The 27,445-nt window shown below is 56.1% G+C and overlaps 2 protein-coding genes across 10 annotated transcripts in view; one reads left to right on the top strand and one right to left on the bottom strand.

The window, feature by feature from the left end:
• Nucleotides 1-22,491, top strand: part of NUMA1 (nuclear mitotic apparatus protein 1) — a 75,826-nt gene extending 53,335 nt beyond the window's left edge. For 5 of the 8 annotated variants that reach the window (XM_028164397.2, XM_057552171.1, XM_028164398.2 and 2 more), the window contains 23 exons: nucleotides 1,388-1,467; nucleotides 2,749-2,831; nucleotides 3,422-3,502; nucleotides 4,827-4,914; nucleotides 6,184-6,304; nucleotides 6,847-7,004; nucleotides 7,295-7,412; nucleotides 7,492-7,609; nucleotides 7,911-8,051; nucleotides 9,017-9,139; nucleotides 9,293-12,691; nucleotides 13,161-13,202; nucleotides 14,690-14,758; nucleotides 16,129-16,239; nucleotides 16,316-16,534; nucleotides 16,653-16,810; nucleotides 18,097-18,343; nucleotides 19,232-19,460; nucleotides 20,138-20,274; nucleotides 20,586-20,798; nucleotides 20,955-21,071; nucleotides 21,185-21,430; nucleotides 21,767-22,491. In XM_028164397.2, coding sequence (XP_028020198.2) covers nucleotides 1,388-1,467; nucleotides 2,749-2,831; nucleotides 3,422-3,502; nucleotides 4,827-4,914; nucleotides 6,184-6,304; nucleotides 6,847-7,004; nucleotides 7,295-7,412; nucleotides 7,492-7,609; nucleotides 7,911-8,051; nucleotides 9,017-9,139; nucleotides 9,293-12,691; nucleotides 13,161-13,202; nucleotides 14,690-14,758; nucleotides 16,129-16,239; nucleotides 16,316-16,534; nucleotides 16,653-16,810; nucleotides 18,097-18,343; nucleotides 19,232-19,460; nucleotides 20,138-20,274; nucleotides 20,586-20,798; nucleotides 20,955-21,071; nucleotides 21,185-21,430; nucleotides 21,767-21,778 — 6,310 coding nt within the window. In that variant the 3' untranslated portion in view covers nucleotides 21,779-22,491. The remainder of the gene's footprint in view (nucleotides 1-1,387; nucleotides 1,468-2,748; nucleotides 2,832-3,421; nucleotides 3,503-4,826; nucleotides 4,915-6,183; nucleotides 6,305-6,846; nucleotides 7,005-7,294; nucleotides 7,413-7,491; nucleotides 7,610-7,910; nucleotides 8,052-9,016; nucleotides 9,140-9,292; nucleotides 12,692-13,160; nucleotides 13,203-14,689; nucleotides 14,759-16,128; nucleotides 16,240-16,315; nucleotides 16,535-16,652; nucleotides 16,811-18,096; nucleotides 18,344-19,231; nucleotides 19,461-20,137; nucleotides 20,275-20,585; nucleotides 20,799-20,954; nucleotides 21,072-21,184; nucleotides 21,431-21,766) is intronic. The other 3 variants (XM_057552174.1, XM_057552172.1, XM_057552173.1) reach the window with 3 other exon arrangements.
• Nucleotides 22,492-22,834: 343 nt separating this feature from the next.
• IL18BP (interleukin 18 binding protein) lies at nucleotides 22,835-27,165 on the bottom strand. Of its 2 annotated transcripts, XM_007173657.3 has the most exons (7): nucleotides 25,796-27,165; nucleotides 25,419-25,464; nucleotides 24,970-25,055; nucleotides 24,388-24,594; nucleotides 23,601-23,724; nucleotides 23,370-23,517; nucleotides 22,835-23,137 (listed from the first exon to the last, which is right to left on the bottom strand). In XM_007173657.3, the coding sequence occupies exons 3-7, from the start codon at nucleotides 24,989-24,991 to the stop codon at nucleotides 23,060-23,062; spliced, it is 579 nt and encodes a 192-aa protein (XP_007173719.1). In that variant the 5' UTR covers nucleotides 24,992-25,055; nucleotides 25,419-25,464; nucleotides 25,796-27,165; the 3' UTR covers nucleotides 22,835-23,059. The 2 variants fall into 2 exon arrangements, with proteins under 2 accessions (XP_007173719.1, XP_007173720.1); XM_007173658.2 differs by having other exon boundaries at nucleotides 23,601-23,690; nucleotides 24,970-27,165.
• Nucleotides 27,166-27,445: the final 280 nt, after the last annotated feature.

Raw genomic sequence — 27,445 nt, 5'->3', positions numbered from 1 at the left:
GTGACTAGCAGCGGTTCTGCTTGGCTTCCTGCCAGAGATGAGACTTGAAGGTCTTAAAGGATGGGCTGGATTTCCCCAGGACTAGTGTTTTCCACTAGTGTTTTCCAAAGCATGTTCCATGCACCTGTACTTATCTCAGGGGCTCAGTGGGGAGAAGAAGAGGTTTGTGGTCAGATAGGTTTAGGAAATAATGCGTGTTATACCTTCTTTAGAAAATGTTCAGTTTGGTTTAACCCAGTATTTCTCAAACATTTAGCCCAAGAACCCTGTTTATTTTTATCCAATGGAATACACTTGGGTAAATTACTACTCTGTGCTGAGGGCAAAGAGAGTCACAACAGTCCAGATTGTGGGTGGGTAGGGAAGATGGCTCTTTCAGGAGTCTGTGAGGAGATTAGCATCTCTAAAAGACTTTGTAGGTGTCCCTAATCACAGACCAGCTACCCAAAGTGCTTCCTGTGGGGGGTTCACTTGGAAGAAGCCTTTGTAATCCCGTGGGAGCTGGAGGGAGCTACTCTCATGGTCTTGCCTAGGATGCTTCTTGTGCTTTGCAGGATGTCTGGCACTGGAGGATTCTAGAGTCTGCCCTGCCCTCCAGAAAGTTGATTGAAACTTCGGGTTCTGAAGAACAGGAGGCTTTTCAGTCAGTATCTTCAGCCGTAGCCTAGATAGAAAAGTCAGCTTTCTAACTTGAAGTAAGGGTAGTCCCTTCCGAAAATGAAACTTCACTTAGCCTGAGGGGCCGGGGCAAGGGGCCAGGGCAGTGTGAGAGCTCCCCCTGCTGCCTCCCTGCCCTCATTGCTCTCCACACTTTGCTTGCCTTTCCACTTAAACAAACACAAGCATCGCAAAGGCCACAGATCGAGAGTGATTGTCCCTTGGCCTGGCCTCTTGGAGGCCACCTCAGCCTTCAGTGTGTGTTGAACTTTGCCCTGTCACTTCAGAGCCTTGTTCCCTCCTGTTCTTTCAGTTTTTAGATCTGTTTTTCCCTTTCCATAGTCCTCTCTGACTCGTACTCTAGCCACATTCGCAGGCATCCTGACGTTTTACACTTGAGCCGTTGCAGGCTATCAGTCCTAGCTTGCCAGTCATCTGTGCTGCCTCAATTGCCTCTCGACCCCCTTCCCACAGAGCTTTTTGATATTCACAAATGCCGTCTTTTCCAGGAGGACCTCATGCCTCAAGTCCCCACTTCTCACCCACGACACAGTTCCTTCTGGCTAAATGGTGTCTCGGTATCTTCTCCCCTGCCTCCAGCGTCTGGTCTGGTTCTCCCCCAGATCCAGCACAGATCCAACCTGAAGGGATGGGAAGGTGGTATGTAATGCAGTAGCAAGGAGGGAAGGATTGCTAAGTACTCTGGTTCTAATACTTGCTCTTTTTCTAGCCATGGCACTGACGAAGGGCAGCAAATCCTGCAGCAGCCGGTGCCAGAGAGACTGGAATTTGTGTGCAGTTTTCTGCAGAGTAAGCACCTTTCTTACATAGCTGGGAAGGAGCTGCTTCCTCAGCTCCTGGGACTTGGGTATCTGGACCTGGAAGAACCAGGTCCCAGGTATCTGGGGGAGCAAAGGCTCGAGGCTGCCCACTCTGTACCACCAAGATGAGTACAACTGGGGCGGCTTCCCTGGGCCTGGTGATGCCTGCACCAGTGGGGGAAGAGTGTCCCTGCAGTCCTAGAGCCCATTTCGGGATCCAGGTAGAGCCAGAGGGTCGGTTTTGGGGACTCATCACCTTGGGCTCCCATTCCTCCCACTGCAAGGAGACAGAAGGATCCATGTTACCCTCTTCCCCTTGCAAGAAAAACATTTTCCCCTGATAACATTGAATTAATTGCTTAGGTGATAGGTATAGGGGCACAGGCAGGTTAAGGTTGAAATGTTGGCCCTTCTTCTCTACTGCTTGTGTGACCTTTCTGGACATGGGTTCCCTGTCTTTAAAATGAAGATCATAGTAATTGCTCTTAAGCTTGATGGATAGAGTAAATAAGAACACATGTGGGACTTCCTTGGTGGTCCGGTGGTTAGGACTGCGTGCTCCCAATGCAGGGGGCCTGGGTTCGATCCCTGGTCAGGGAACTAGATCCCGCATGCCGCAACTAAGACCCAGTGCAGCCAAATAAATAAATGAATGCGTGAATGAATATTAAAAAAAATAACACATGCAAAGCTTCTAGCACAGCACTTGTCAATTCCCCTCCCTCATATAGCTGCGGACAGAGTCCTCATCTTTGACACGGGAGCTATCTACCATCCCCACCTCAAGAGAATTATAAGAAAGGTGATAATGGATTTAGGTAAAGCAGGGTGTTAGTAATTGAGCCCTGCCCCTCTGGCAGGATAAGAACCAGGTGTCCCAGCCCTGGTCTGACTCAGCTGCAGGCAGGCTTCCTCTGCACCTGCAGTTGGAATGAGACTCTTGAGTGACCTGGAATCTCTGGGCTCCTCCTCTGTGGTGCTGAGTGGGAGTTGGTGCGTGGGTAGGTGAGTGCAGTGTCAGGCCCCAGAACTGCTGTGAATTCCCGCTTGCTTTTTTCTTGAACTATCCCTGTAGTCCTTGGACCAATCCAGGATAGAACTAACGTCAGGTGGAAACGTGTATGTTGGGCGAGAGGGGACCTAGGAATAAGGAGCCCTGCGTCTCCTGGCCCCACCAGCCATTCTGCTCCTCTGACTGTGAGGTGTTCTCATGATCTCAGGGATGGTCCCCAGGAAATTCACCTGGCTTTCTACATTGTTGTCATTACAGAAAACCGAAAACATCCCTCTTCTCCAGAATGCCTGGTGTCAGTGCAAAAGGTGATGGAGGGATCAGAGCTGGAACTTGCCAAGGTACCTGCGGAATACCAGACTGCTGTGGGGGAGGGTGGCACCAGAGGGGCCTGCAGAGGGGCCTTCTCTTAACCCAGAAGTGGTGGGGCTTTATTTCTGGGCCTTGTGGAGGTTGGCAGTAGGTCCAGGCAGCTACCTAGCGAGGTAGAGGCTGATTCAGCCAAGGATTTTAGGAGCCCACCTTTATGACAGAGAGGTTGACTAGATCATTACTGTGGCCTCAGTGGACACCTGGCGGGAATCCGGCCTCACCCAGCTGTCGTCACACTTTTCTTTTTAGCTCAGTCCACTTCATTCCCTCTTCTGTTTCTGGGTGCTGGCCTATAGAGGATGCCTTAAGCTTCATACCCAGGGTTCCATGAGTCCAGGAATTTAGTTACGCAGGAATTCTGGCACCTGGCTTTTTGCACAGTGAGCACTGAGTCCTCAAATCAAGTGATTCCTGATGCAGTTAAGGGCAGCGGCCTGGGGCTGCTGAATTCTAGGCGCTTTGGAAGGGTCTCAGAATAGCTCAGAGTCCCCAGAGTGGGGCAGGGGTTGGGACCGAGAAGAGAGCCCTGCTCAGTGATTGCTTCCTGTTTGGCTTCTAGATGACCATGCTGCTCTTGTACCACTCTTCCATGAGCTCCAAAAGTCCCAGGGACTGGGAACAATTTGAATACAAGATTCAGGTAAGCCCTTGTGCCTCCACCCCACCCAGCAGGTCTTGCCTGTGTTTCACCTCATTCCAGTTGTTTTTCTTTAAACAACATATGTTGTTCTTTTTAAAAATTATGTTATAGTAGTTATAGCCATTCATTATAGAAAGTCTGGAAGATATTGAAAAGCACAAAGAAGGAAATAACAGTTGCCAGTAATCTCATTGTCAGCAGTAACTGCTAACTTCTAAAGGATATACTTCCAAGTCCTTTTCATGTACATAAATTTAACTGTACCCATACCTGAACTGTTTGGATAATACATAGAAATTATTCTTTCTTCATATATGTGTTCCCTTATGTATGTGTGTGTGTTTTACACAAACTGTCACTCCATTTCTTCCTCCTTTCCTCTAGTAGGAAGGATTAGTGAGACTGTCTTTGTCCGCCATGACAGTCTAGCTCAGAGCGGTTACTTACGTCCTTGCCCCTCCTCTGCATGGTCCCTAAGTGAAGAGGAGTTGGTGCGTCTGCTTCATTAGAGAGGGAATTGACCTGGTTTCCAGGAACTACCTGCCATATGGGTCCTGATGTTGTCCTTGCTTCCTGTATGAGCAGCTGTCCTTTATTTTCCAGAGCAGAAGCAGCTGGGATGCCACAGTGGGTAATGTAGGTGACTGGTGGGGCAGTGTCCAGAGAGCTGTGGCCTTTCATGTGGTGGTAGAAATGTTGAGTCATCCCATTTCGTACTCACTTAGCTCATGGCTCGTCTCTGGGGTTGGGGGTTGTAGTGGTGTGGGAGGCGTGGGTGGCTCCTTCCTTTCTTTAACCTTTTCTCTGCTCCAAGCTGATCATAGACCTGGTAGAAACAAATTCTAAAGGAATAAGGAACTACAGAGATGGCCAGGAAAATCAGATCAACTCTGTAGCTTTGGAATTCAGACAGAAAAGGCAAGATTTTACCTGCTGGTGGCTAAGCTTTGGATGAGCCCTGGAGGTGTTCTCAATCAGACAAAGAACAACAGTGAGGTCACCTGGAAGAGGCCAGCAGGGTTATGTATAAAAGCTTTCTGACTGCATTACTTTGCTTGCCCATTCTCATCTCATGGTCAGGAGCGAAGTCAGTTTGGACCTCTGTCTCACCCTGGGTGCATCTTTAGGGGAGAAGAGGGGCTGGGGACAAGTAGGGTGAACATGTCTCTGTTGGAGTGTTCTTGGCTGGACCATGGGGCTTCAGGTCTGAGAGGAAGAATGGGCTCCAGCAGGCTCCTAGGGCTGGCATGGCTAGGATGGTGCCCTCCATCCCTTTGGGCCTCCCGAACACCTAAGTGATGCTCTTTCTCTGTCTGTGGTCCAGGCTGAGTTAGCTGTCATTCTCAAATTTGTGCTGGACCATGAGGATGGGCTAAACCTGAATGAGGACTTAGAGAACTTCTTACAGAAAGGTAAGTTGGGATCACTCCCAAGGATGCTCTCTTTTCTGAGCTGGGGACTGCTAGGATCCCGAGTTGTCAGGAAGTGCAGTGGGGATTTGCCCCAACACAAACGTGTGTAAGGGGGTAAGTTGATTTCTGGGCCATGTTGCCATCATCCCAGTTCCCACAGAGCTCCTTCTTGCGCCTGGCAGCAGCTAAGCAGAACATTTATAAGTGATCATGTCTGCTGTGGGTTCTCGTTGATTACCCGCCCCCGCCCCCACACACTTCTTTTTTTTGTTTTTTTATAGTTTAAACAGTCATTACTCTAGGCTTATAAGCAGGGAGTACGCAGTCTTAGAAAATTGTTTTTCCTACATAATGCCCGTGTTCTAGGTGGGAAGGCAGATACATAAACCAGAATGTATGATAAGGAATAAGTGCTAGAACAGGGAGGTATTGAATCTCCCAAGTGTCTTGCTGGAAGTACATCAGAAAGAGTGAGAGTGCTGCCTGTTTGGGAGAGCCATCTAACGACAACAGGGTGTAAGGTGTGGGTCTAGGCATGTTCATCCAGCCACTGAATTTGATGTTCCTTGTGTTCAGGTTCCTCGTGAGCCCTTCAGGTGGAGATGTTGCAGATGTGAGTCTAGAATGCAGGAGAGGGCTCCGGGCCAGGCTGTGGGCTTGCAAGTCTGTGTATGGATGGCCATTGAAGCCTTGGGCACCGTGGGCAGAGCACACGGGCCCCATCAGAGCTCTGGGGCTTGGAGGGCAGGTGGGAGAGGGAGGAGCAGGTGCAGGAGACAGAGACCCAGTGTTAGAAGTAGGAGGGCCATGCGAAGGTCACCATGGGAACCAAGGGAAGAGGAGATTTTGAGAAAGAAGTCATGCTGGCAGTGCACGATTTCAGAATGGAGGGCTTCAGCAAGCAGGCTGGGGGCTCTGACTCGAGAGGTTATTGGGGCTGAGAGGAGATCTGCTCAGGGTTGGCTTGAGGGAAAAGCGTGAGCACTTGGTCCAGTCTCTGAGCACGGGGGACACAATCACTCCACTGCGCTCTTTGAGTGCTGGTGATCTGTGGAAACGGAAGCCCCTTGCTTGATTTGGCTTAGGGCACTGACCTCTGGATAACCCAGACACCAGGCTTCAAGTTCTGCCCAAGCGCCTCCCTCTGCAGCTTACCTATAAGTGTCTGGATTCACTCCCACTAAGGCGAGTTCTCAAATTGCATAAAGATGCAAATCTGTCCACCCTCTTACTAACCTCTCTGTGGCTTGTTTGCTCCTTCTCCTCTAGCTCCTGTCCCTTCCCCCTGTTCCAGCACCATCTCTGAAGAGCTCTCCCCACCCAGCCACCAGGCCAAGAGGGAGGTTCGCTTCCTAGAGCTACAGAAAGTCGCCTCTTCCAGTGGGAACAAGTATGTGCTGGGCCTCTTCTCCCGGGATGGGGCCTCAACATCCAGTCCTCAGATCCCTGCATCCTAGAGGCTAAGCTGTTGACCAGCCCCTTACGTCATCAAGAGTGCTTGGAGTATCTTGTAGATCTGGGATGCCCTCCCCTGCCCCAGTACTAATGGGGGAATTGGTTGGGATCTGTCCTTGGCAGAAGGCCTCTCAAAGGCTGTTCTCTGTTTATGGAATTTCTTGCTTCCCTGGAGACTGCTAAAGTCCGTTCTCCTAGTGCAGCTCTGTAGAGGCAAAGGGAATGCACTCCCCTTTTGCAGCGGTGGAGGTGGGGGAGGGCATAGAGAAATTAAGGCTTGGAGGAAGGAGAAGAAAAGCTTTCTCAGGGTCATGTCATAAGGCACGAGGTAGCACTGCAGACGGAACCCAGGTGTTTGGGCCCCACAGCCGGTGCTCACAACCATAGGGCCCGGCTCCCCCAGCCCTGCCTGTAGTCGGTAGCTTTAGCCCTCACGTTGGTTTCTGACCATGGCATCTGGACCATCTCCTTCCTCAGCTTCCTCTCAGGTTCTCCAGCCTCCCCCATGGGTGACATTCTGCAGACCCCACAATTCCAGATGAGGCGGCTGAAGAAGCAGCTTGCAGATGAGAGAAATAATCGAGACGAGCTGGAGCTGGAGTTGGCTGAGAACCGCAAGCTCCTCACAGAGAAGGGTAGGTGGCTGGCCGCTGGTAGATGTGTGTTAACGGGCAGCATTTAGGATTATCATCCGGGGAAGTGCTGGGCTTGTCTGAGGCGTGGCCCCTCTGTCTTCCATGTTGTCCCCTCTGCTGGCCCGGGAGCTTAGAGCTCAGCCCTGGGCCTGTCAGGCTGACCTCCTGGAAGCTGGTTCTGTCCTTGCCACCCTCCTTCCTTTCCCTGGGATTGGACGCCGCCTCCTTCCTCCCCCTCCTGCCCTTAGTCCTGTGCTAACTCTCCTCTTTTCTCCCCTGCTCTGGGGCAGATGCGCAGATAGCCATGATGCAGCAGCGCATCGACCGCCTGGCTCTGCTGAACGAGAAGCAGGCGGCCAGTCCACTGGAGCCCAGGGAGCTTGAGGAGCTCCGTGGCAAGAATGAGAGGTACAGTGCTCCCTACCGTCCTTCCCACACCCGGGGCAGGGGAGATATGCTCTTTCCTCACTGCTCCCCTCCCTTGCAGCCTCACCATACGGCTCCACGAAACTCTGAGGCAGTGCCAGGACCTGAAGACAGAGAAGAGCCAGATGGATCGCAAAATTAACCAGCTTTCTGAAGAGAATGGGGACCTTTCCTTTAAGGTGAGTGTTGAGGTTTCTGGCCCCCACCTGGAAGCCCCTTGGCTTGAATTGGTCTGGAAAATTCCCCCAAAAAGGGTTGAGGAGAATGTCCTCATTCTGTAATTGGCTGCTGCCAGGGACCGGCTGGTGGCCTTAAGTTTTGATTTGTAGTCCTGAGTCAGAGACGTGAATAGTTGGGATTGGTTTGAGGAAGGGTGGAAGGATAATGGGAGCCGTCCAGGGCCTGGGCTCAGGGGACAGATAGCAGTGGTGTTGGCAGTTTTGACCCTGGGTGATGGGCGTTCCCTCTTGTCTGTCTCAGCTGCGGGAGTTTGCCAGTCACCTGCAGCAACTACAGGGGGCCCTCAATGAACTGACAGAAGAGCACAGCCAGGCCACTCGGGAGTGGGTGGAGAAGCAGACCCATCTGGAGAAGGAGCTCGGCACAGCCCTGCAGGACAAGGTAACCCTCTGCTTCGGGAAGTCAGGGCCACAGTCTTGACCACACACTCAAAGCTGAATTCCGTTTACCGTTCTAGTCTTTGGGGCCTTTGGGAATTATGCTGACTACTTTTCAAGGCTTAATAGTGTGCTGTAATGGGCTTCAGGCCAGTACACCTATGAATCCTGTCTCTGCTGTTTACAAGGTGTGGCTGTTGGACAAGTTACTTGACTTCTTTCTAGGCATCCTTTTCCTAAAATGGGAAAAAGAATGGGTAGCTGCCTCATCATCCGTTGTAAGATAATGCATATAGAGCACTGAACACACATTGTCTGGTGCTAAGTGAGCTCTCAGTGAATTAGTTGCTGTTACTATTATTGCTACTAAGAATCCAGCTCTGCCACTTATTAATAACCATGTAGCCCGGGGGCAAGGCACTTAACTTCTGAGCTTCAGATTCTTACTCTGTAAAAAAAAAAAAAAAAAAAAAGGGATGGTAGTAGCTACCTCCCAGATCTGTTGGGTAGGTTAGAAATTCAGAGAGGTACCCAGCACAGTGCCTGGCCCATTGTAGGTACTTAGTGAACAGCGGCGTAAAGTGGGGCAGGGGACCAGGGGATGCTGCTGCTGTTGATGCTAAGACTGTTGGGATATTTTTAAGCTGGTGGGTTTTTGGATTATCTGAGAGCCAAGACATGACTGAGGAAGGGCAATACAGTGAGGAAATCTGGAGTAAACTCGGCAGCCTTGGAGAAGAAATGAGCAGGTCACTTGACTTAACTGAGCCCTGGTACTAGGGCTAGAAAGTCAGGTCTCTCATGGTCCCAGGTCCTTGGTTTCTGCAAGTTTTCCCCTAGGTCAGGGCAAAAGGAGATGTTGGTAATAAGGTAATAAGGTCTTATGTTTTGTTGATGTTCAAAAGGGTTTGTGTGGTAATCCGGTGCCTGTTCCACTTCTGTAAACATGGGCCTCTTGTTTACTCTCAGAAATGCCTTGAAGAGAAGAATGAAATCCTTCAGGGAAAACTTTCACAGCTGGAAGAACATTTGGCCCAGCTGCGGGAGAACCCACCCCGGGAGAAGGGCGAGGTGCTGGGTGACGTCTTGCAGGTAGGATCTCAGGGGCAGGGGTGAGACCTGTGTGCTGGGATTGCTGCAGACCCATGTTCGCCATGTTCAGGTTCCTGGTGGTCCTCAGTCCCCAGAGGGGCCAGGGGGACCGAGGAGTCGTGCTGAGCCCCGTTTGTCTCTTTATCTCACCAGCTGGAAACTCTCAAGCAAGAGGCAGCCACTCTCGGTGCAGACAACACCCAGCTCCAAGCCAGAGTGGAGGTGCTGGAGACTGAGCTTGGCCAGCGGGAAGCCAAGCTGCTTGCCGAGCGGAGCCACTTTGAAGAAGAAAAGCAGCAGTTGGCCAGCCTGATTGCCGAGCTGCAGGGCTCCCTGTCCCACCTTGGCCAGGCCAAGGAAGAGCTGGAGCAGGCCTCTCAGGCTCAGGGGGCCCGGCTGTCTGCCCAGGTGGCCACGATGACCTCCGAGCTCACCACCCTCAATGCCACCGTCCAGCAGCGGGATCAAGAACTGGCTGGCCTAAAGCAGCAGGCCCAAACAGAGCAGGCGCAGCTCGCGCAGACCCTCCAGCAGCAGGAACAGGCCTCCCAGAGCCTCCGCCAGCAGGTGGAGCAGCTGAGCAGCAGCCTGAAGCAGAAGGAACAGCAGTTGGAAGAGGCCGCCAAGGAGCAGAAGGCCACCCGGCGAGACTACACCCAGCAACTGGCCACTGCGGCTGAGGAGCGGGAGGCCTCTTTACGGGAGAGAGATGTAGCCCTCCAGCAGCTGGAGGCGTTGGAGAAGGAGAAGGCCGCCAAGCTGGAGGTCCTGCAACAGCAGCTTCAGGCTGCTAGTGAAGCCCGGGACAGTGCCCAGACCTCGGTGATACAGGCCCGGCGGGAGAAGGCAGAGCTGAGCCAGAAGGTGGAGGAACTCCATGCCCATGTTGAGGCAGCTCACCAGGAGCGGTGTGAGGTGCAAGCCCAAGTGGTAGAGCTGAAGGCCCAGCTGAGGTCTGAGCAGCAAAAAGCAACCGAGAGAGAAACGGTGGCCCAGGAGAAGGCCCAGCTCCAGGAGCAGGTCCGGGCCCTTGAGGAGTCCTTGAAGGTCACCAAGGGCAGCCTGGAAGAGGAGAAGCGCAGGGCTGCAGACATCCTGGCAGAGCAGCAGCGATGCATCTCCAGGCTGGAGGCAGAGACCCGGAGCCTGGTGGAGCAGCACAGGCAGGAACAGAAGGAGCTGGAAGAAGAGAAGGCTGGGCGCAGGGGGCTGGAGGCCCGATTACAGCAGCTCGGGGAGGCCCATCAGGCCAAGACAGAAGCCCTGCGGCAGGAGCTGGCCGAGGCCATAGCCTCCCAGCGCGAGGCCGAGAGTGAGTGTGAGCAGCTTGCCAAGGAGGTGGCCACCTGGCGTGAGCGGTACGAGGACAGCCAGCAAGAGGAGGCGCAGTACGGCGCCATATTCCAGGAACAGCTGATGACCCTGAAGGAGGAATGCGAGAAGGCCCGCCAGGAGCTGCAGGAGGCAAAGGAGAAGGTGGCAGGGATAGAGGCCCACAGCGAGCTCCAGATCGGCCGGCAGCAGAGTGAGCTTGCTCAGCTTCACGCCAGCCTGGCCAGGGCCCTGCAGCAGGTCCAGGAGAAGGAGGTCAGGGCCCAGAAGCTCGCAGACGACCTATCTGCTCTGCAGGAGAAGATGGCTGCTACCAGCAAGGAGGTGGCCCGCCTGGAGGCCTTGGTGCGCAAGGCGGGTGAGCAGCAGGAGACGGCCTCCCAGGAGCTACTCAAGGAGCCGCCCAGGGCAGGAGACAGAGAGTCGGAGTGGCTGAAAGAGCATCAGGGACGCCCGTTCTGCAGCACGCAGGCTGCACTGCAGGCCATGGAGCGTGAGGCAGAGCAAATGGGCAGTGAGCTGGAGAGGCTGCGGGCCGCGCTGATGGAGAGCCAGGGGCAGCAGCAGGAGGAGCGTGGGCAGCAGGAGAGGGAGGTGGCGCGGCTGACCCAGGAGCGGGGCCGGGCCCAAGCCGACCTTGCCTTGGAGAAGGCCGCCAAGGCAGAGCTTGAGATGCGGCTGCAGAATGCCCTCAATGAGCAGCGTGTGGAGTTTGCCGCCTTGCAGGAGGCACTGGCCCACGCCCTGATGGAAAAGGAGGGGAAGGATCAGGAGCTGGCCAAGCTTCGTGGGCAGGAGGCAGCCCAGGGGGCAGAGCTGAAGGAGCTTCAGCAAACCGTGGAGCGACTGAAGGAACAGCTGGCCAGGAAGGAGGAGGAGTGCCCACAGTCTCTAGGGATGGCCAGCCGAGAAGACGCTTCCGGGTCGGGAGCCCAGTCTGAGGCTACTGGAAAGACAGAGCAAAAAGGCCCGGAGCTGGAGGCTCTGCGGGCAGAGGTGAGCAGGCTGGAGCAGCAGGTCCGCGAGTACCAGGAGAAGGCCTCCAGCCTGGAGCGCAGCCTCGAGGCTGAGCGCGCCTCCCACGCGGAGCGGGCCGGTGCTCTGGAGACTTTGCGGGGCCAGTTAGAGCAGAAGGCCCAGGAGCTGGGGAGCGGTCAGGACACCTTAGCCTCAGCCCAGAGGGAGCTGGCCACCCTCCGCACCAAGGTCCAAGAGCACAGCAAGGCTGAGGATGGGTGGAAGGCACAGGTGGCCCGGAGTCAGCAGGAGGCTGAGAGGAAAAACAGCCTCATCAGCAGCTTGGAGGAGGAGGTGTCCATCCTGAACCGCCAGGTGCTGGAGAAGGAAGGCGAGAGCAAGGAGTTGAAGCGGCTGGTTATTGCCGAGTCAGAGAAGAGCCAGAAGGTGGAAGAGAGACTGCGTCTGCTCCAGGCAGAGATGGCCAGCAGCAGCGCCAGGGCTGCAGAACGCAGTTCTGCTCTGCGGGAGGAGGTCCAGACCCTCCGGGAGGAGGCGGAGAAGCAGCGGGTGGCTTCCGAGAGCCTGAGGCAGGAGCTGGCCTCGCAGGCAGAGCGAGCGGAAGAGCTGGGCCAAGAGTTGAAGGCCTGGCAGGAGAAGTTCTTCCAGAAGGAGCAGGCCCTCTCTTCCCTGCAGCTTGAGCACACTAGCACGCAGGCCCTGGTGAGCGAGCTGCTGCCCGCTAAGCACCTGTGCCAGCAGCTGCAGGCTGAGCAGGCAGCCACTGAGAAACGCCATCGAGAGGAGCTGGAGCAGAGCAAGCAGGCAGCTGGTGGGCTGCGGGCGGAGCTGCTGCGGGCCCAGCGCGAGCTCGCGGAGCTGGTGCCCCTGCGGCAGAAGGTGGCGGAGCAGGAGCGAGCAGCCCAGCAGCTGCGGGCAGAGAAGGCCAGCTACGCAGAGCAGCTGAGCATGCTGAAGAAGGCTCATGGCCTGCTGGCGGAGGAGAACCGGGGGTTGGGCGAGCGGGCCAACCTCGGCCGGCAGTTTCTGGAAGTGGAGCTGGACCAGGCCCGGGAGAAGTACGGCCAAGAGCTGGCAGCTGTGCGTGCTGAGGCTGAGACCCGTCTGGCCGAGATGCAGCGGGAAGCACAGAGTACTGCCCGGGAGCTGGAGGTGATGACTGCCAAGTACGAGGGTGCCAAGGTCAAGGTCCTGGAGGAGAGGCAGCGTTTCCAGGAGGAGAGGCAGAAACTCACTGCCCAGGTGAGGCACCCAGCTCAAGCACGCCCCCAGAGAGCAGACTTGCGAGAGGGGGACATTGTCCCTCTGCACTCCTGGGCCTCCGGCTCCCACTGATTAGAGTGTCTTGTCTCCCAACACTCACTGGGTGGCAGAGGAAGAGAGGTGGCTGGTAGAGTACAAGTCTGTTGCCCCCGTTGGCCTACAGAAAATACCAATAGCCTCTTTTTCTCCGAAGCCTCTGTCCCTGGAGAGTCAGACTGCAAAGGCCATCAGCCCATTGAGGCACACTGTTGTGAGGAGGCGCACTTGCAGTGGAGGCCCCGAGAACCACCGGCAACTAGAATGAGCCAAGCTAGCATTTACAAAAATTTTTAGACGTCTAGTTCCATGGGAGGAAGATTCGAGCCTCGGTGAGGTCAGCCTGGCACCAGGGCCGGTGCCTCTTTGGCCCCTATCTCACGCTGTCTCCGTTGCTCCTTCCCATGCACAGGTGGAGCAGCTAGAGTTATTTCAGAGAGAGCAAACTAAGCAGGTAATGCCTGAGGTCCTCGCTAAATGCTGGCTCCTTAAGCGGTGACTGGTCTCGGTGCATGACCCCGGCTGCAGCTTGCCTCCGCTGGCTCCTGTTGTGAACTGTTTGTGAAGGGGGCAGGGTCAAGCCGTGGAACCCAGGCCCAGGCCGCCCCAGAGTGCGGTGTGCTAGGGTCTCTCTCAGGCCTCATCGCACACATCCCAGGTCGGCCTCTCCACTTTTCCGTGCTTTCATCGCTTGTCAGGGATGAGGGGTAGGGTAGGCTTCATCTTTCCCATACCAGATCCAGTGACAGACTGCTCTTGGGATTCCCAAACCTCCAAGTCCTGCTCCGAGTTTGGGTACTCAACTGTGGGGACTCGCAGGATGCCCACGGGCCTTGTTTAACACAGGCCTCTTCTTTCCCACAGAAACCAGAAAGATGATGTGCAGGAGGTCCCCACAGATTAGGGGGGTTGTGAGCTCAGGACGCCTGCCCATCACTTTCTGGGGTTTTAACCCCGAGCATGAAATAGAGATGTCTGGGAGCAGGAAGGCCAAGATTGAGAGGAGCCGGAGGGGCTTCCACAAGACAGAGGAGGTGAGGTCTGGTTGCCTCGCCCTCACAAGGATCTCTGTGCTGCCCTAGACGTCAAAGCTATCGAACTGGTATTTAGTGGGAGCACCCTTTCCACCACTCCTCCTACCCTGTCGCCTCGGGCCTGCTGAGTTGGCCCTTCTCTCCTCCCATCACCTCCTCCGAGGAGCCTGAGATTATGGGGAAGGTCAAACCGAATAGCAAACAGTTAGCAATGGAGCCCTTGCCTCTCTCGCCTTTGCTGATCACGCTGGAGCTCCTGGAATGCCTGGGAGAGCCAGGAGTGTTTGTGGCTGTTATGCTCCCTCTCGTCCCCTCCCTCCCTTCGCTCTTCCTCTCTGTGGGAGTGGGGTGGGCTTGGAGTACGTGTGCCGCCCCTGCTCTCCTATTCCAGCAGCCTGACCCCCAGTGCTAATCACAGCAGCCACACCGCTAGCGCCAACCCTAACGGCTTGTGGATATTGGGAAGAGGTCTGAGCATCTGCATTTTGCTCTGGCCGTTTCTGGGAGGAGCGGGGATGGGTATTCATTGAGTACGTCTGCTGGAGTGGTAGACTGGGTCCCCTGGTCCTGTCCCACCCGAGAAGGTTGGGCCTGGGAACGGCAGCGGCAGTAGGGCATGGTGAGGTGTCAGCTCCCCAATCGGCTCTGCTGTCTCTGTCTCTGCAGGCAGAGGTTGGAGGCGAGCACAGGCAGGTGGCTCTGGCAGCACTTGAGTTGGGTCACACCACTCACGTCCTGCTGACCAGCCTGGGCAGCAGGCCGTTCCCTAATTAGAGGCCAGAGAAAGGACCTGAGTTTCTTCTTCCAGGAACACTGGGGACTGGTGTGGGGAGAACCCCGTAATTTGTCTGGACATTAGGGGAAGGCCTCCTGAGTCTTGTCTTCTCCTTTTCTCTCCCTGCCCCAGGTGGAAGAACTGAGTAAGAAGCTAGCTGACCATGACCAAGCCAGCAAGGTGCAGCAGCAGAAGCTGAAGGTGGGACAGCTTGGGGATGGGCCTGCCCTCTGCTGGCCTCAGGTCGAGCGGGGAGGCAAGGTGCTAAGCCCCTGGGTTGGGGCACCCTGGAGCCTGGCAGCCTCAGGAGCCCTGCCTCTGCCTCTGGGAGCTCTCGAGGGAGGACCAGAGTGGCTCCCAGCCCGAAGACCTTCACTGTCTGCTACAGTAGCCACTAGCCATGTGTGGTTATTTAAATTGAAATTAAATTTAAAAAAAAATTCAGTTTCTCAGTTGCACTAGCCACAATTCCGCTGCTCAGTAGCCGTGTGTGGCTAGTGGCTGCCATACTGGACAGGGCAAATCAGAACATTTCCATCATTGCAGAAAGTTCAATTGGGTTGCACTGCTAAATCTCAGGGAGGAGCGTCAGTAACGTTTAATATTACAATGCAATTTAATATTCTTAATGCTTTCAGTGATGTCACCTTCTTTGGTTTAATATTTGCTTTTTTGCAGCTCTAGGCTTCACAGCTTTTAGTTAGGGGCAAAGGAGTTTGGCACCAGTGGCCCTGGGAGGGTCACAGGAGTTGGTGGGAGGTCAGAGCTTTGTTTCCCCAGCTCACTGCCATGTACTCCACACCATGTCACAATTACGTGATAAACAGATGCTTATTATACTCTTCTTAGGGGCCTTCCTGGTGCTGGGAGATGTGGAGAGGTAAGGCTGGATGGCCCTGTCCAGTGCCTGCTACAGACGTAGTATTTGCTGGTGTTGTAGGTGGACAGAGAATCTGCCACAGGCCCTGCTCCCAAGGAGTCTATGGTCTGGATAGGAGGCAGTGCCGGCATCATAAATGAACCCACACAGGCTTTGGAGTCAGGTGGACCAAGGTTCAAGTCTTAACTCTGCTGTTTAGTTACTGTGATCCTGGTCAATTTGCTTTCAAGCTCTGAGCTCAGTTTCTTCATCTCTGAAGTGGAGATAGTTAGTTCCCAGAGTGGTTTTGAGGAGAAATGAATTCATGTGTCCTCAGAGAGCACACATGCTGTGTGCCCAGCTCCATGCTCTGCACCCTGGTGTTCCTGGGGATCCGTGCCCTTCCTCCTCGGGGAGACTACTCATGGAGAGAGTGAGATGGTTTGTGCCTGGTCTCAAAGAAGGCAAACGCAGGCTGCCAGAACTCTTCGAGAAATGGCATTAGCTGGATAGGAAAAGCTCCTAGAGAAGGTGCACTTCGAGGGGTGTGTGGTGTTTTGGTAGGCTGGAGTTGGGAGGGGGTAAAAGGTCTTTTTGTGTGTCCTGAGAGGATAGGCAGGAGTCTGAAAACATCCATGGAGCCCAGGAGGCTATGGATTCGGGTGGAGCAAACAGACCAGCAGCCCTGATCAGCCTTTCTCATGCTTTCCAGGCCCAGGGAGGTGAGAGCCAGCAAGAGGCCCAGCGCCTCCAGGCCCAGCTGAACGAGCTGCAGGCCCAGCTGAGCCAGAAGGAGCAGGCGGCTGAGCACTACAAGCTGCAGGTGAGGAGCCTGGTCCTGCCCACCTGGCCCACCGCACTCCAGCCCCACCCACCCACCTGCCCTTCTGCCCACCCAGATGGAGAAGGCCAAGACTCATTATGATGCCAAGAAGCAGCAGAACCAAGAGCTGCAGGAGCAGCTGCGGGGCCTGGAGCAGCTGCAGACAGAGAACAAGGAGCTGCGGGCTGAAGCGGATCGGCTGGGCCGGGAGCTGCAGCAGGCTGGGCTGAAGACCAGGGAGGCCGAGCAGACCTGCCGTCACCTCACCGCCCAGGTGTGCAGCCTGGAGGCACAGGTAGGGCTCTGGCTGCACTGACACCCTCACCTCTGTCATGCTGGGCCCCGTGCTCTCCTCTCCTCAGCCACCCCTGCTTAGGCCTCCCTTCACTCTCCCTCGGCCCTCTCCTTCCCAGGTTGCCCATGCTGACCAGCAGCTTCGGGACCTGGGCAAGTTCCAGGTGGCGACTGACGCCTTAAAGAGCCGGGAGCCCCAGGCTAAGCCTCAGCTGGACTTGAGCATTGACAGCCTGGATCTGAGCTGCGAGGAGGGGACCCCACTCACTATCACCAGGTCAGGAGGCACCCTTCCTCCTGCTGTCTGTTGTCCGTTGAGCGCCCACTGTTCTATCAGGCTGTATCCTGGGCACTGGGGCTGTGAGATAAATAAGACGTGAACCCTTTGCCCTCTGGAAGCTTATTCTTAGAGAAGAATGAAGAAAGTATTAGAGGTATTAGGCCAGATGTTTGTATATAGCACAGTGGGAGTAAATAAAAATGAGTGGTCAGAAAAGGCTTCATGGAGGCTGTCACTCCTGCTCTGAGTCTTGAAAGAAGCCGTAGGGGTGTGTCTGATGGACGGAGGAGAGTGGTGAGAGCAGAGGCCGAGAAAGAGCCTGGATGGGCTGGAACATGAAGTTGGAAGGGCTCGGGCCCAAGTCCCCGAGGACCGGCTGGACTCCCCACTGAGTGGGGAGTGAGCACATGTGTTGAGGAGCACATGGTCAGGTTTGCATCTTAGAAAGCCTATCCTGATAGGGGAAAACTGAGACTTTAATAAAAACAATAAATGTGTTTTTATAAATGTTAAACACTTAGGTGTGTCAGACACTGTTATAAACACCTGAAAAATATTAATTCATTTATCCCTTAACAACTCTGAGGAAGAGTCTATGATTATCTCCTTTCACAGATGAAACTGGGGCAGAGGGGCGGTCACTTGCCCAAGGTGCCACAATGGCATGGCTAGGCTTGAACCTGGGCAGCCTGGCTCGAGTCCTTGCTTGTCCCCACTCTGTGTCTCTCAGAGGCTGTTGTAAGTGTAGGTGAGAGGGGACGAGGCAGGCAGGGAGGGGCGTGAGAGTGGAGTACGGTGTGGTTAGGAGAGCTATCAGGAGACTCGTGGATTGGGTTTGGCAGGAGAGGGAAGAGGTAGGATTGTGCCTGTGTTCGTGGCTGGGGGCTTGGGTGGAGGCTGCCCCTCCCAGCTCCTATTTGCTGAAATAGGAGATACAGGAGGAGGAACGGACAATGGACTTGGTTTGGGACATGTTCGTTGTGGAATCCACAGGGGGGAGGTCTGGGGCTGTGGATATTATGGGTCTGGGGAGCAGGGTTTGGGAATTGCCAGTATTGAGTTCAGAGAGCCATGGAGTGGATAGGCTCACCAGGGATGGAGAACGGATGGAAGGCCAAGGTCAAGGACTCTCCTTGATACCTCTGAGAAATCAGAGAGGGTGGGGTGCTTGACCTGGTCTTCTTGTAATAACAAATGTAGGACCTGGTTGCTTTGGAGCAAAGGGATGGACAAAATGCCTTGTAGCCCCAGGAGTGGCACCTCAGCAGATGTTTTCTCCACAGCAAGTTGCCTCGTACCCAGCCAGATGGCACCAGCATCCCTGGAGAGCCAGCCTCGCCCATCTCCCAGCGTCTGCCCCCCAAGGTAGAATCCCTGGAGAGTCTCTACTTCACCCCCATCCCCGCTCGGGGTCAGCCCCCCCTGGAGAGCAGCCTGGACTCCTTGGGGGATGTCTTCCTGGACTCAGGCCGGAAGACCCGCTCCTCTCGTCGGCGCACCACGCAAATCATCAACATCACCATGACCAAGGTCAGGCTGCTGCGAGTGGGGCTGCAGGGTAGCAATGCTTGCTTCCTCTCAAGGGCATTTTTCCGTCGGGTCCTCAGAACAGCCTCAAGCAGCAGGCAGGGCTGACCAGTCCATACCCACAGATGGGAAAGCTTAAGGGCGGTGACTTGCTTAGGCCTCTTGTAGAAAGGGGCAGGGCTGGACTCGGCTGCCTGTCCACTGACTCTAAGGCTGCCGTCCTCTCCGTGTACAGTAGTGACCCCGTGTAGGCTCAAGGGAGACAATGTGGAGAAGTTGCAGTCCAGCCCGTGCCTCCCCGCACACCCCTGGGTACACCCTTGGGTAGCCGAGATGCATTGTGGTTGCCCAGTGGGCTGCCTGCCTGGCTGGGGGCTCTGGTCCTTGTTTCCATAGCACTAGGAGGTTGGGGAGGAGAGGAGGGGGGCACTTCTGCTGGGGAGAAGCTGGAGAAGTTCTAAAAGATGGTCAGGGCCCTGGCACGCTTGGGCAGAAGGACACTGTGGGATGAGCCCGACAAGCTCAGGAGACGTGGGTTCCAGCCCCAGCTCTGCCGCTTCCTTTCTTTGTGCCCTTTGGGTCAGTCACTTCATTCCTTTGCACCTCACTTCTAAAATGGTCTGGTGCATTCTGCCTTCCCTCCCTCAAAGCACTGTTAATAGACTCAATGGAAAAATGGGCAGAAAAGAGTCTTGACAGCCTCAGCACCTTGTGTGGGATTCTGGCCACAAGGCCCATTTCTTGCAGAAGTGCAGCTAAGGACCCTATGCAAAGCAGCGTGGACACGTGCAGCCGCGGGGTCTGAGGCGCTTTGGGAAGGGGAACGGGAGGCTTCTTGATGGGGTGTCAGGGCCCCCATCCCTACTACAACGGGTGCATCCTCTCTTCCAGAAGCTAGATGTGGAGGAGCCAGACAGCGCCAACTCCTCCTTCTATAGCACACAGTCTGCCCCTGCTTCCCAGGCCGGCCCGAGAGCTGCCTCCTCCACCCAGTCTCTGGCCCGCCTGGGCTCTCCCGACGACGGCAACTCAGCTCTGCTAAGCCTGCCTGGCTACCGGCCCACCACTCGCAGCTCTGCTCGCCGCTCCCAGGCTGGGGTGTCCAGTGGGGCCCCTCCAGGTGAGGGGACTGTGGGGACTTAACACACCCAAAGATTAGACTGGAAGCAGATCCTGGCACAGGGAAGGGACAAGCTTTTAGAAACCCAAGGCTGGCTTCCTGGCCGCCGCCTAGCACCTCACCTGCCTCTCCTCCCTGCAGTCTGAGGGCTTTGCCTGTTGTTCATCAAGGGGCTGTGCTGGGCAGTAACACTGATGTCATTCTCAACCAGGCTGTAAACCAGAAACACACACACGACGGGCCTGGGATTCCCAGCACACAAGTGCTGCCCAGCTGCTGTCAGGAGTCCTCCAGGCCCCTTCTCAGGTGGGAAGGGGCTGCCAGAGAGGCCAGACTGGCCTGGGAGCTACCCTCAGATTCTTTTCGGAGGCTCTTGCCTTCAGGGACCATGCTGGGTGTTGATTCCTGGCCCTCCATTAGTTTCTCTTGGTGTCACAGCCTCTGCATATGATGACCCCAGGGAGGAAGCAGTGAGCCAGTCCCCAGGGTAGAGATGGTCTGTGAGCCCCGAGCCTGTATCTGCAGCACAGAGCAGAGCAGGACTCTGCGGTGCTAGGCTTGAAGTCCAAGGGCTAGGTGGATGGGAGTGGTGGCAGCAAAGGCTGGTGGGATGCTACCTCCACCCTCTCCTCCTGGCCTTCCAGCCCCACTTGCTCCAATTTCCTCACCCTCCACAGGCAGGAACAGCTTCTACATGGGCACTTGCCAGGATGAACCTGAGCAGCTGGATGACTGGAACCGCATTGCAGAGTTGCAGCAGCGCAATCGAGTGTGCCCCCCGCACTTAAAGACCTGCTACCCCCTGGAGTCTAGGGTGAGCTTTGGGGTCCCCTGCCATGGACCTGCCTGTGCCGGCTCACCTCTTCCTCCCTTGTCATCCCACCCCAGTGCCCTGGCCTGCCGAGGAGGGTGACCTGCTTCCAGTCAAATAGTTGGCAGGGAGGGAGCTCAGGGGTGAAGGTCCTGTGGGTGGGCAGGAGCTTGGAGAGATCTCTTGGGACTGCTCTTTGTGGCCATCGTGCAGGGCGTAGGCGGGGAGCTTTTTGCGATAGGAAGGCTTTAGCTGCTCCACCTGCTAGGCCAGTGAAGAGAGTTCTGGGGCGGTCCTGCTCCATCTCCAAACAGCTTGGCTCCACCGAACACTTCCTCTACCCCACGCAGCCTTCCCTGAGCCTGCCTACCATCACAGATGAGGAGATAAAAACCGGTGACCCCCGGGAGACCCTGCGCCGAGCCAGCATGCAGCCAACCCAGATAGCTGAGGGTGCTGGCATCACCACCCGGCAGCAGCGCAAACGGGTCTCCTCAGAGCCCCATCAGGGCCCTGGCACCCCCGAGGTGGGTGACGTCGGCTCCCTTGTCTTTTCCAGCAGCCACCACGTTTGCAAAGTTGATTAGCCGGGAGGCTCCCGGCTCAGAAGGGGGACGGGTGCTGGTTGGACACGGTCCACTTGTCCTCTTGAGCTGTCAGCTTAACTGTCTTCTTCCCCATAGTCTAAAAAGGCCACCACCTGTTTCCCACGCCCCATGACTCCCCGGGACCGACATGAAGGGCGCAGACAGAGCACTACCGAGGCCCAGAAGAAAGCAGCTCCAGCTGTTGTTAAACAGGTTAGTCAGGGGCTGAAGGGAGACCCTGGAGGGGCCTTGCTGGCAGAGCCCTGGAGCAGCAGGTTGGCCTGGGAGGCCAGTGGCGCCCCCAGTTTGACAGCCCCTCCCTACAGGCTGACCGCCGCCAGTCGATGGCCTTCAGCATCCTCAACACACCCAAGAAGCTCGGGAATAGCCTTCTGCGGAGGGCAGCCTCGAAGAAAGCCCCATCCAAGGCCTCCCCCAACCCCCGCAGTGGGACCCGCCGCTCTCCTCGCATCGCCACCACCACAGCCAGTGCCGCCACTGCCACCTCTCGGGCCAAGGGCAAGGTGGAGGCACTGACAGGGAAGGGAGAGGGTTCAGCTCTTAGGAACCTGGTAGGAGCATGGGCACCTCCCGCCAGCCACCCCGGGGGCTGCTTCCAGGCAGGGCTGAGCTAGGCCGCTGGAGGGTGGGGGCTGAGAGCAGGTGCTCCTGGCCTGGTTAGCTGCTCCTTACCGAGGAGAGGACACGACTCCATTTCTCCAGAGAGCACCCAGAGCTGCTCAGGCACAGCCAGCCACTGGTAACCTGAAGGTAGATGGGTCCAGGGCCACACCAAGGAGGGGACCCTAGTCTGGGTGCTGGGGGGCAGGGGGGTTTCCCCAGCCCACTGGTGCAGCCTGGCACCGAGTCTCCTCCACTGAGTGACTCTCTCTCTCTCTCTCTTCCAGGCAAAGCACTAAAGAGCCGGTACCAGTGAGTGGCCCCACCTGTGTCCTTGATGCTGCCCTCGCCTGGTCCTTCTTTTTCTGTCCCTTTCAGTGCCTTCTCTCAGCTCCCAGGCCAACAGTGGCCAAACCCCTATAGACAGTGACGCCTGCCCACACCCCGGCCTGGTACCCGGACCTTCGCCAGGTGAACAGGTGTGTCCTCAAGAGTTGGCCCGGAGCCTGGATAGTCTGGGCCCTCTCCCTGCCTCGCCTCCTGATGTTTTCTTAGAGCAGTCACTTCTCCATCACCATCACAACCAGATTTGGGGCTGGCTTTGAGTGGCTGGGTCCTTGGGCCCAGTCAGTCCTCCTCTCAGCCTCTGGATCTAGAAGGGACCATTGGAGGAGCAGGCCCTGGTCCCTGCTGCTCCCGGTGGCTGGGCCGAGCAAGGGCCCTTGCTTTTGAAGTCCAGGACTGGGCATTGACCTAGTGGGAGCGCCCCACCCCCCAGGTGCTCCCATCCACCCAAGGGCACAGTTGCCCAAAGGATGCTCTTTTCCAGGAGAAATGGGCCCTGTGCCTCGGTGGGGGACGGGGGGGGGCAGCCTTCAGTGGCAGCTCATCCCCTTCCTTCCCCAGATTTCACTGGGTGGGATTTGGAGTGATGGGAAGGTTTTTAAGGGCCAGGGATGGATCTTTTCTAAATGTTATTACTTGTAAATAAAGTCTATTTTTCTCCCTTGAATGCTGAGATGCCTTGATCTGTGTGGGAAAAGCAGGGAAACGTGGGCTTTTTAGAGCAGCGTACCTTTGTCCCTGTGGAGACTCCAGGCCCACATACCTTCTCTCAAATCCCTTCTCCTGGCCTTTCTCAGGCCACAGGATCTTCCCACACTCCATTTCTGGCCTCTGCTCCTGAGGAACATTATGGGCCGGCCTCTTGTCTTCTGAGGGCCTGCGCCCCCTGAATCTGGTTTTGTCTTTACCTTCTGAGTGGCATTCTCTCTCCTCTTCCCACACTCCCTCTTCAGGCCACGTTCTGTGAGTAGAATGATGGCCTAAAGGATAAATGACTGGGCACACATCAGAACGCCACCACTGAAGATCATTTATGAGCACCCGTTGTGGGTCTTGCTGGGGTGACAGAGATACAGCTATGGGTCAGAAGCAGCCTCTCCCCGCATACCTTCCCTGGGACAGTCCATTAAAGGAAACAAATACAAGTCGATGCAGAATGTGGCCTGGGCTGAGAGCATGTATACCTCAATGAAGAGGTGGCATTTCAACCAGGCTTTGGAGCTTGGGGTTCATTATCAGGTTGGCGAGGCTGAGGGGACTTGCTGGAGGATGGGGCTTCTTGTGTCGGGGGAAACGCTTATCTTCAGCCCAGCCTGGGGGAATGAAGCAAACAAGGATCAGGGCCAAGGTGGGAGTGACATCCCTTGTCACTTTCCTCCAGGCCATGCCTCCCCTGCCTGAATCCTGTTCCTTTTAGTTTCCGCCTCAGGCTCGGGAAATTGGTGGGCATTAGCTGGAGGCTGCTGTGGACAGAGCCCACCCTTTCCTCCCCATGCCAGAGCAGAGCTCCTCCTGTCCCTGGAGTCCCTCCCTCGGGTTCCTCACCCAGAGCTGGGCCAGGACGAGGTGACGCTGGGCAGTCTGCCCAGGATCCGAGAAAACACAGGAGAAGTTGGTGTCTCGCAGGGCTGGGCTGAGCTCCTCCAGCACCAAGGCCCTCCACAGCTGGGTCCTCGTGCCCCTGTGCTCCCGCCTGGAGCAGAAGAGAAGGAACCGCCATGAGAGGACCGTAGGAGGAGGCCTCCCTCCCGCCGGCCTCACTGCCGCACCCCTCACCTGGTGCTGCCCTCCCGCAGCCGGCCCGGGAGGTGCTCGATGAAGGAGCTGTTGCCCAGCCAGTAAAGGATGCTGAAGTGGGGGAAGCGGCTGCAGGCGGTACAGGACAAGGTCAGCGTTCCATCTAGGGACACGTGTGGCTGTTAACCCATCTGTACAGCAGACCCTCCCCTCTGCCATGCTGTGGCCTGCCCACCCTGCCCAGCTTCCCAGCTGCCATGATTCAGGAACCTGGAGTGGAGAATCTGTTAAGGCGAAGTGTGGTCATCTACCAGGGGACCCCGGCTGAGTAAGAGGAATTTGGGGACGGGTCCTTGGTCTAGGTCCTTGACTCCTGAGCTTTCTTCTTCAGAATGACCCTTTCTAGCACCCAGCTCCAGTGACTCTAGAAGCCCTGGCTGAGGAGACAGCACCAGTAGGCCACCGCTCCTCTGAGGAGGCCAGAGGGCAAGTGGGCTCTGGGAGGAGAGGCTGGGCTTGCAGCCACTGCAGTCAAGGCTCTGGGAGTCCACTGACTGTTTCTTCTGTCTGAATCCTCTCCGCCCCCTTTGACAGGGAGCATCATGGGAGCTGCGAACTGAGCCCTGTGCCACGCCACACTGGTGATGCTGACGGGAAGAGGGAGAAGTCAGTGCTCAGCCAAGCTGACCTGGTTGGTGGTGGGCTACATGACAGAAGGTTGGGGGACAGGTGCTCAGAAGCCAGCCCCACCCTTGGTGCCTCCGTGCCCTCAGCCCGCCCTCTGACCACCGTGCCCTCCTGGGCTCCCATCAGAATGGCTCCTTACTCAGTGAGACTTCCACTTCCGGCCAGGTCACCTCCAATGCTGGGCACTGCTTAGCTGTCGGGAGTGCTGGGGGCCGGGAGGGGCAGGTGTCCTTTACGATCCCAGCTGAGGCAGTGGCAGCTGTAGTGGCCTGAGGCACAGGTGTGGCTCTGGCCAGGTGGGAGACGATGTGCGCACAGAGGAGCAGGGCCCAAAGAGGGCTGGGGTCTGAAGAAAGGACAGTCACAGAGGTCAGCAGCTGTCTGACCTCTGGGGATTGCTCAGCATCCTAGCTCGGATCTTGGCTAGAGAGGGAGTTGCTGCCAGGATGTAAGTCTGGCAGAGATTCTTGGGCTCTGCCCAGGGAACGGGAGAGGCAGAAGGACCCCTCAAGCCCCACCTCTTAGCCCTTTTTGAATGGAGCACAGGGAGACCTTGGACTGGAGCCAGAGCCACAGCATCCGGGCAGAGGCCGAAAGCAACAGCACAGCAGCTGAGGGGAGCCCACCTGGGGGTAAGGCTCAGGGCCAGCCACATGGCTCCACTCTGGTCTCAGGCTGCACCCCACCCCTCCACCCGCACATGCACAGCCCCAGGTCCCACCTGGAATCCAGTTCTGTCTCATGGTCGTGATGCGTGTGTCAGGAGCTGGCGCGCCTGGATCTATATATCTGTGACAACTTCCTCCTCTGTGGGGGAGGCGGGGGAGGAGATGGTGAAAACTGCTTCTCCCACGTCTTCTGAGTGGCTTGCTTAGATCCCAGGCATACGTGTGGCCTTCTTCCTGTGGACTGCACAGCCCCTCCCTACCTCTGATTTTTCAGTGGGCTGCCAGGCACTGCTATTTACTCTGTCCTGTCCACCTGTCCCAACTGACAACTACTGGAGGACTGGCATCGGGCATAGGATACAGCTCTTCCAGCCCCTAGAAACAAAGCCGGGGATCCCCACCCCAGCTCTTATTACCATCAACATTATACTGGTTACTAGTCCAATCTAACCCCTTCATTACAGGCATGGAAACTGACGCCCAAAGAGGACCAGGGACTTACCTAGTCACAAAGGGAGGTAAAGTTCTCTCCTCTGCCAGAGCTGGTTCTGGGAAGGGCAGGACATATAATGAAATCCTTCTGGGAAAGCACTGCCCTCTCCCTTCTACTTCACTTTCATTTTTATTTAACCAGGAAATCTAGAGCAGGCTCTGGCTACCAAGAGAAGGCACACATACATGACAGCAGTCTGAGCCCAGTCCTTAAGGTTCCTGCACACTGCGCCTCTTCCTGAGCTGGAGTTCACAGTGGCCAGGAACCTTCTTGCTAGCTCCCAGGCCCCCCGCTCTCCAGATGGTATCAGCCTGGGGTCTTTAACCTTCCTCAGGCCCACCCTCCCAGGGGCACACAGGGCATGAACCAACGAAGGAGTCTCTCACACATGAATTCTTCCATCCCAGCCAACGGTCAGGACTTTGGTGTCCACCTTCGCTCTTCTACGTGAACACGCTTCCTGCTTCTTCCTTCACAGCCACACCATATTCAAAAGGACAACTCTCCTAGTCACTGGAGACCCCAAGCTGGATCGCTCTGACTATTTCAGACTCAATGTCACACCAGCCCATCCACATCCTGGCCGTTCTCAGGCTCCCCACCTCCCTTCAACCACCAACCCAACAACCACCCATCACTCCCATGAATCCTTCTCACTTCTGTCCTCCCAGCCCCTTGGCCAGAGCTACAGATCTAAGTTCACCAGGAAGTCTAGATTCCCCCTACCTGGCTCGCAGGAAGCCCTGAAAAACCCTCCTTTCCGGAATCCCCCCTTTTCGGAGCTCCACAGCTCAGCTCAGCTGCGTCTGGCCCCACGTGAGCCACACCATGGGAGCTACACTGAGAGCACCTCCAGGCCTCGTGGGCAGGAACCTCTCAGACAAGCCGAGCACTTGGAACACAAGCTGGAGTGCTGGACCTAAGGGGAGGAGAGCGCACTTCCCAGGGTAAGAGGGAGCGTACCCAGCACTGGCTCGAGCAACTGTGAAGGACCAGACCTAAGTGTCTGGGATCAGGAGGATGGGAGGCTAGGGACAGAGCCAGGGAGGCCAGGAGGTGAAATTAGGTTTGGAAGATGTGTCAGAACACTGCTGTAATCCCAAGGGTTTTGTGTGCGTGTCGTGTGCGTGTACCTGTGTATGTATAAAAACCAGACTCATTCCCAATTAGACGTGGAGACTAAAAGTCAACTCCTCTTCTCCAGGGCTCTAGCTGACATTTTCATCTTCTCAGTTCCTCCCCCACCGCCTGCTCCAGGAGCTTCTGTGCTGTTAGATGCAGAGAAACTCCTCCTTAGGAACACCAGTGTCTCCAGCAGTTAGGTCAGGAGGCAAGGCTGCCCAGGACTTCAGAGACACAGTCCTTTGGGGAAGGGGGTGGGGATGCGAGGGAGAGGAGGCAGGACTCTACCTGTGAGTGTAACCAAGGCCAGAGGCGGGCTGCTGGGAGGTCATGGGACTCAGGACTGTTGAAGTATGAAGAGACAGCCTTGGACAGCCTGGCCTCGGTTCTCACATGAGCCTGATGCAGGGGTAGGGGGAACAAAAGTGAAAGGATGCTCCCTGTCGCCATTTCACTCTCTGAGGATGAGCCCACTGGCATGGGGACCTCGGAAGCCACAGCTGGGTAAGAGAAGCCAAAGCTGAGAGTGACCCGCGAGAGGGGTGGTGGTGGCAGGGCACTGACCTCAGGTGGTGAGGACAGTCACCCAGCGATGGCGCAGGGCACCTTCTGCTACAGGAAGAAAGCCTGGCATTCCACCTTGCTCAGGGATGTTGGGCAGGGCCAACCACCCCCAGGCCACGGCTCTCAAAAGGGAAGAGCAAGAGGCAGCAAGGGCCAGGCACCCCTGGGGACTGCAGGGAAAGAGGTGGGATGAAGAAAAGCAAGATGGATGTTCAGCTTTCCAACCCAGCTCACGGAGCTTTATTCAGAATGGATGACAAGATCCTGCTTGGTTCTTACTGCACTTGAAGGGCCATATTCCCTAGGAACCCAGCATGGAAGGCCCACGTTTGCCCTCCCACTTCCTTCAA

The sequence above is a fragment of the Balaenoptera acutorostrata genome, chromosome 9 (assembly GCF_949987535.1).
Source record: "Balaenoptera acutorostrata chromosome 9, mBalAcu1.1, whole genome shotgun sequence".
In the NCBI taxonomy this organism is placed as follows: Eukaryota; Metazoa; Chordata; class Mammalia; order Artiodactyla; family Balaenopteridae; genus Balaenoptera; species Balaenoptera acutorostrata.
The sequence above is the reverse complement of the archived record's forward strand: the minus strand, read 5'-3'. Positions and strand labels throughout refer to the sequence as shown.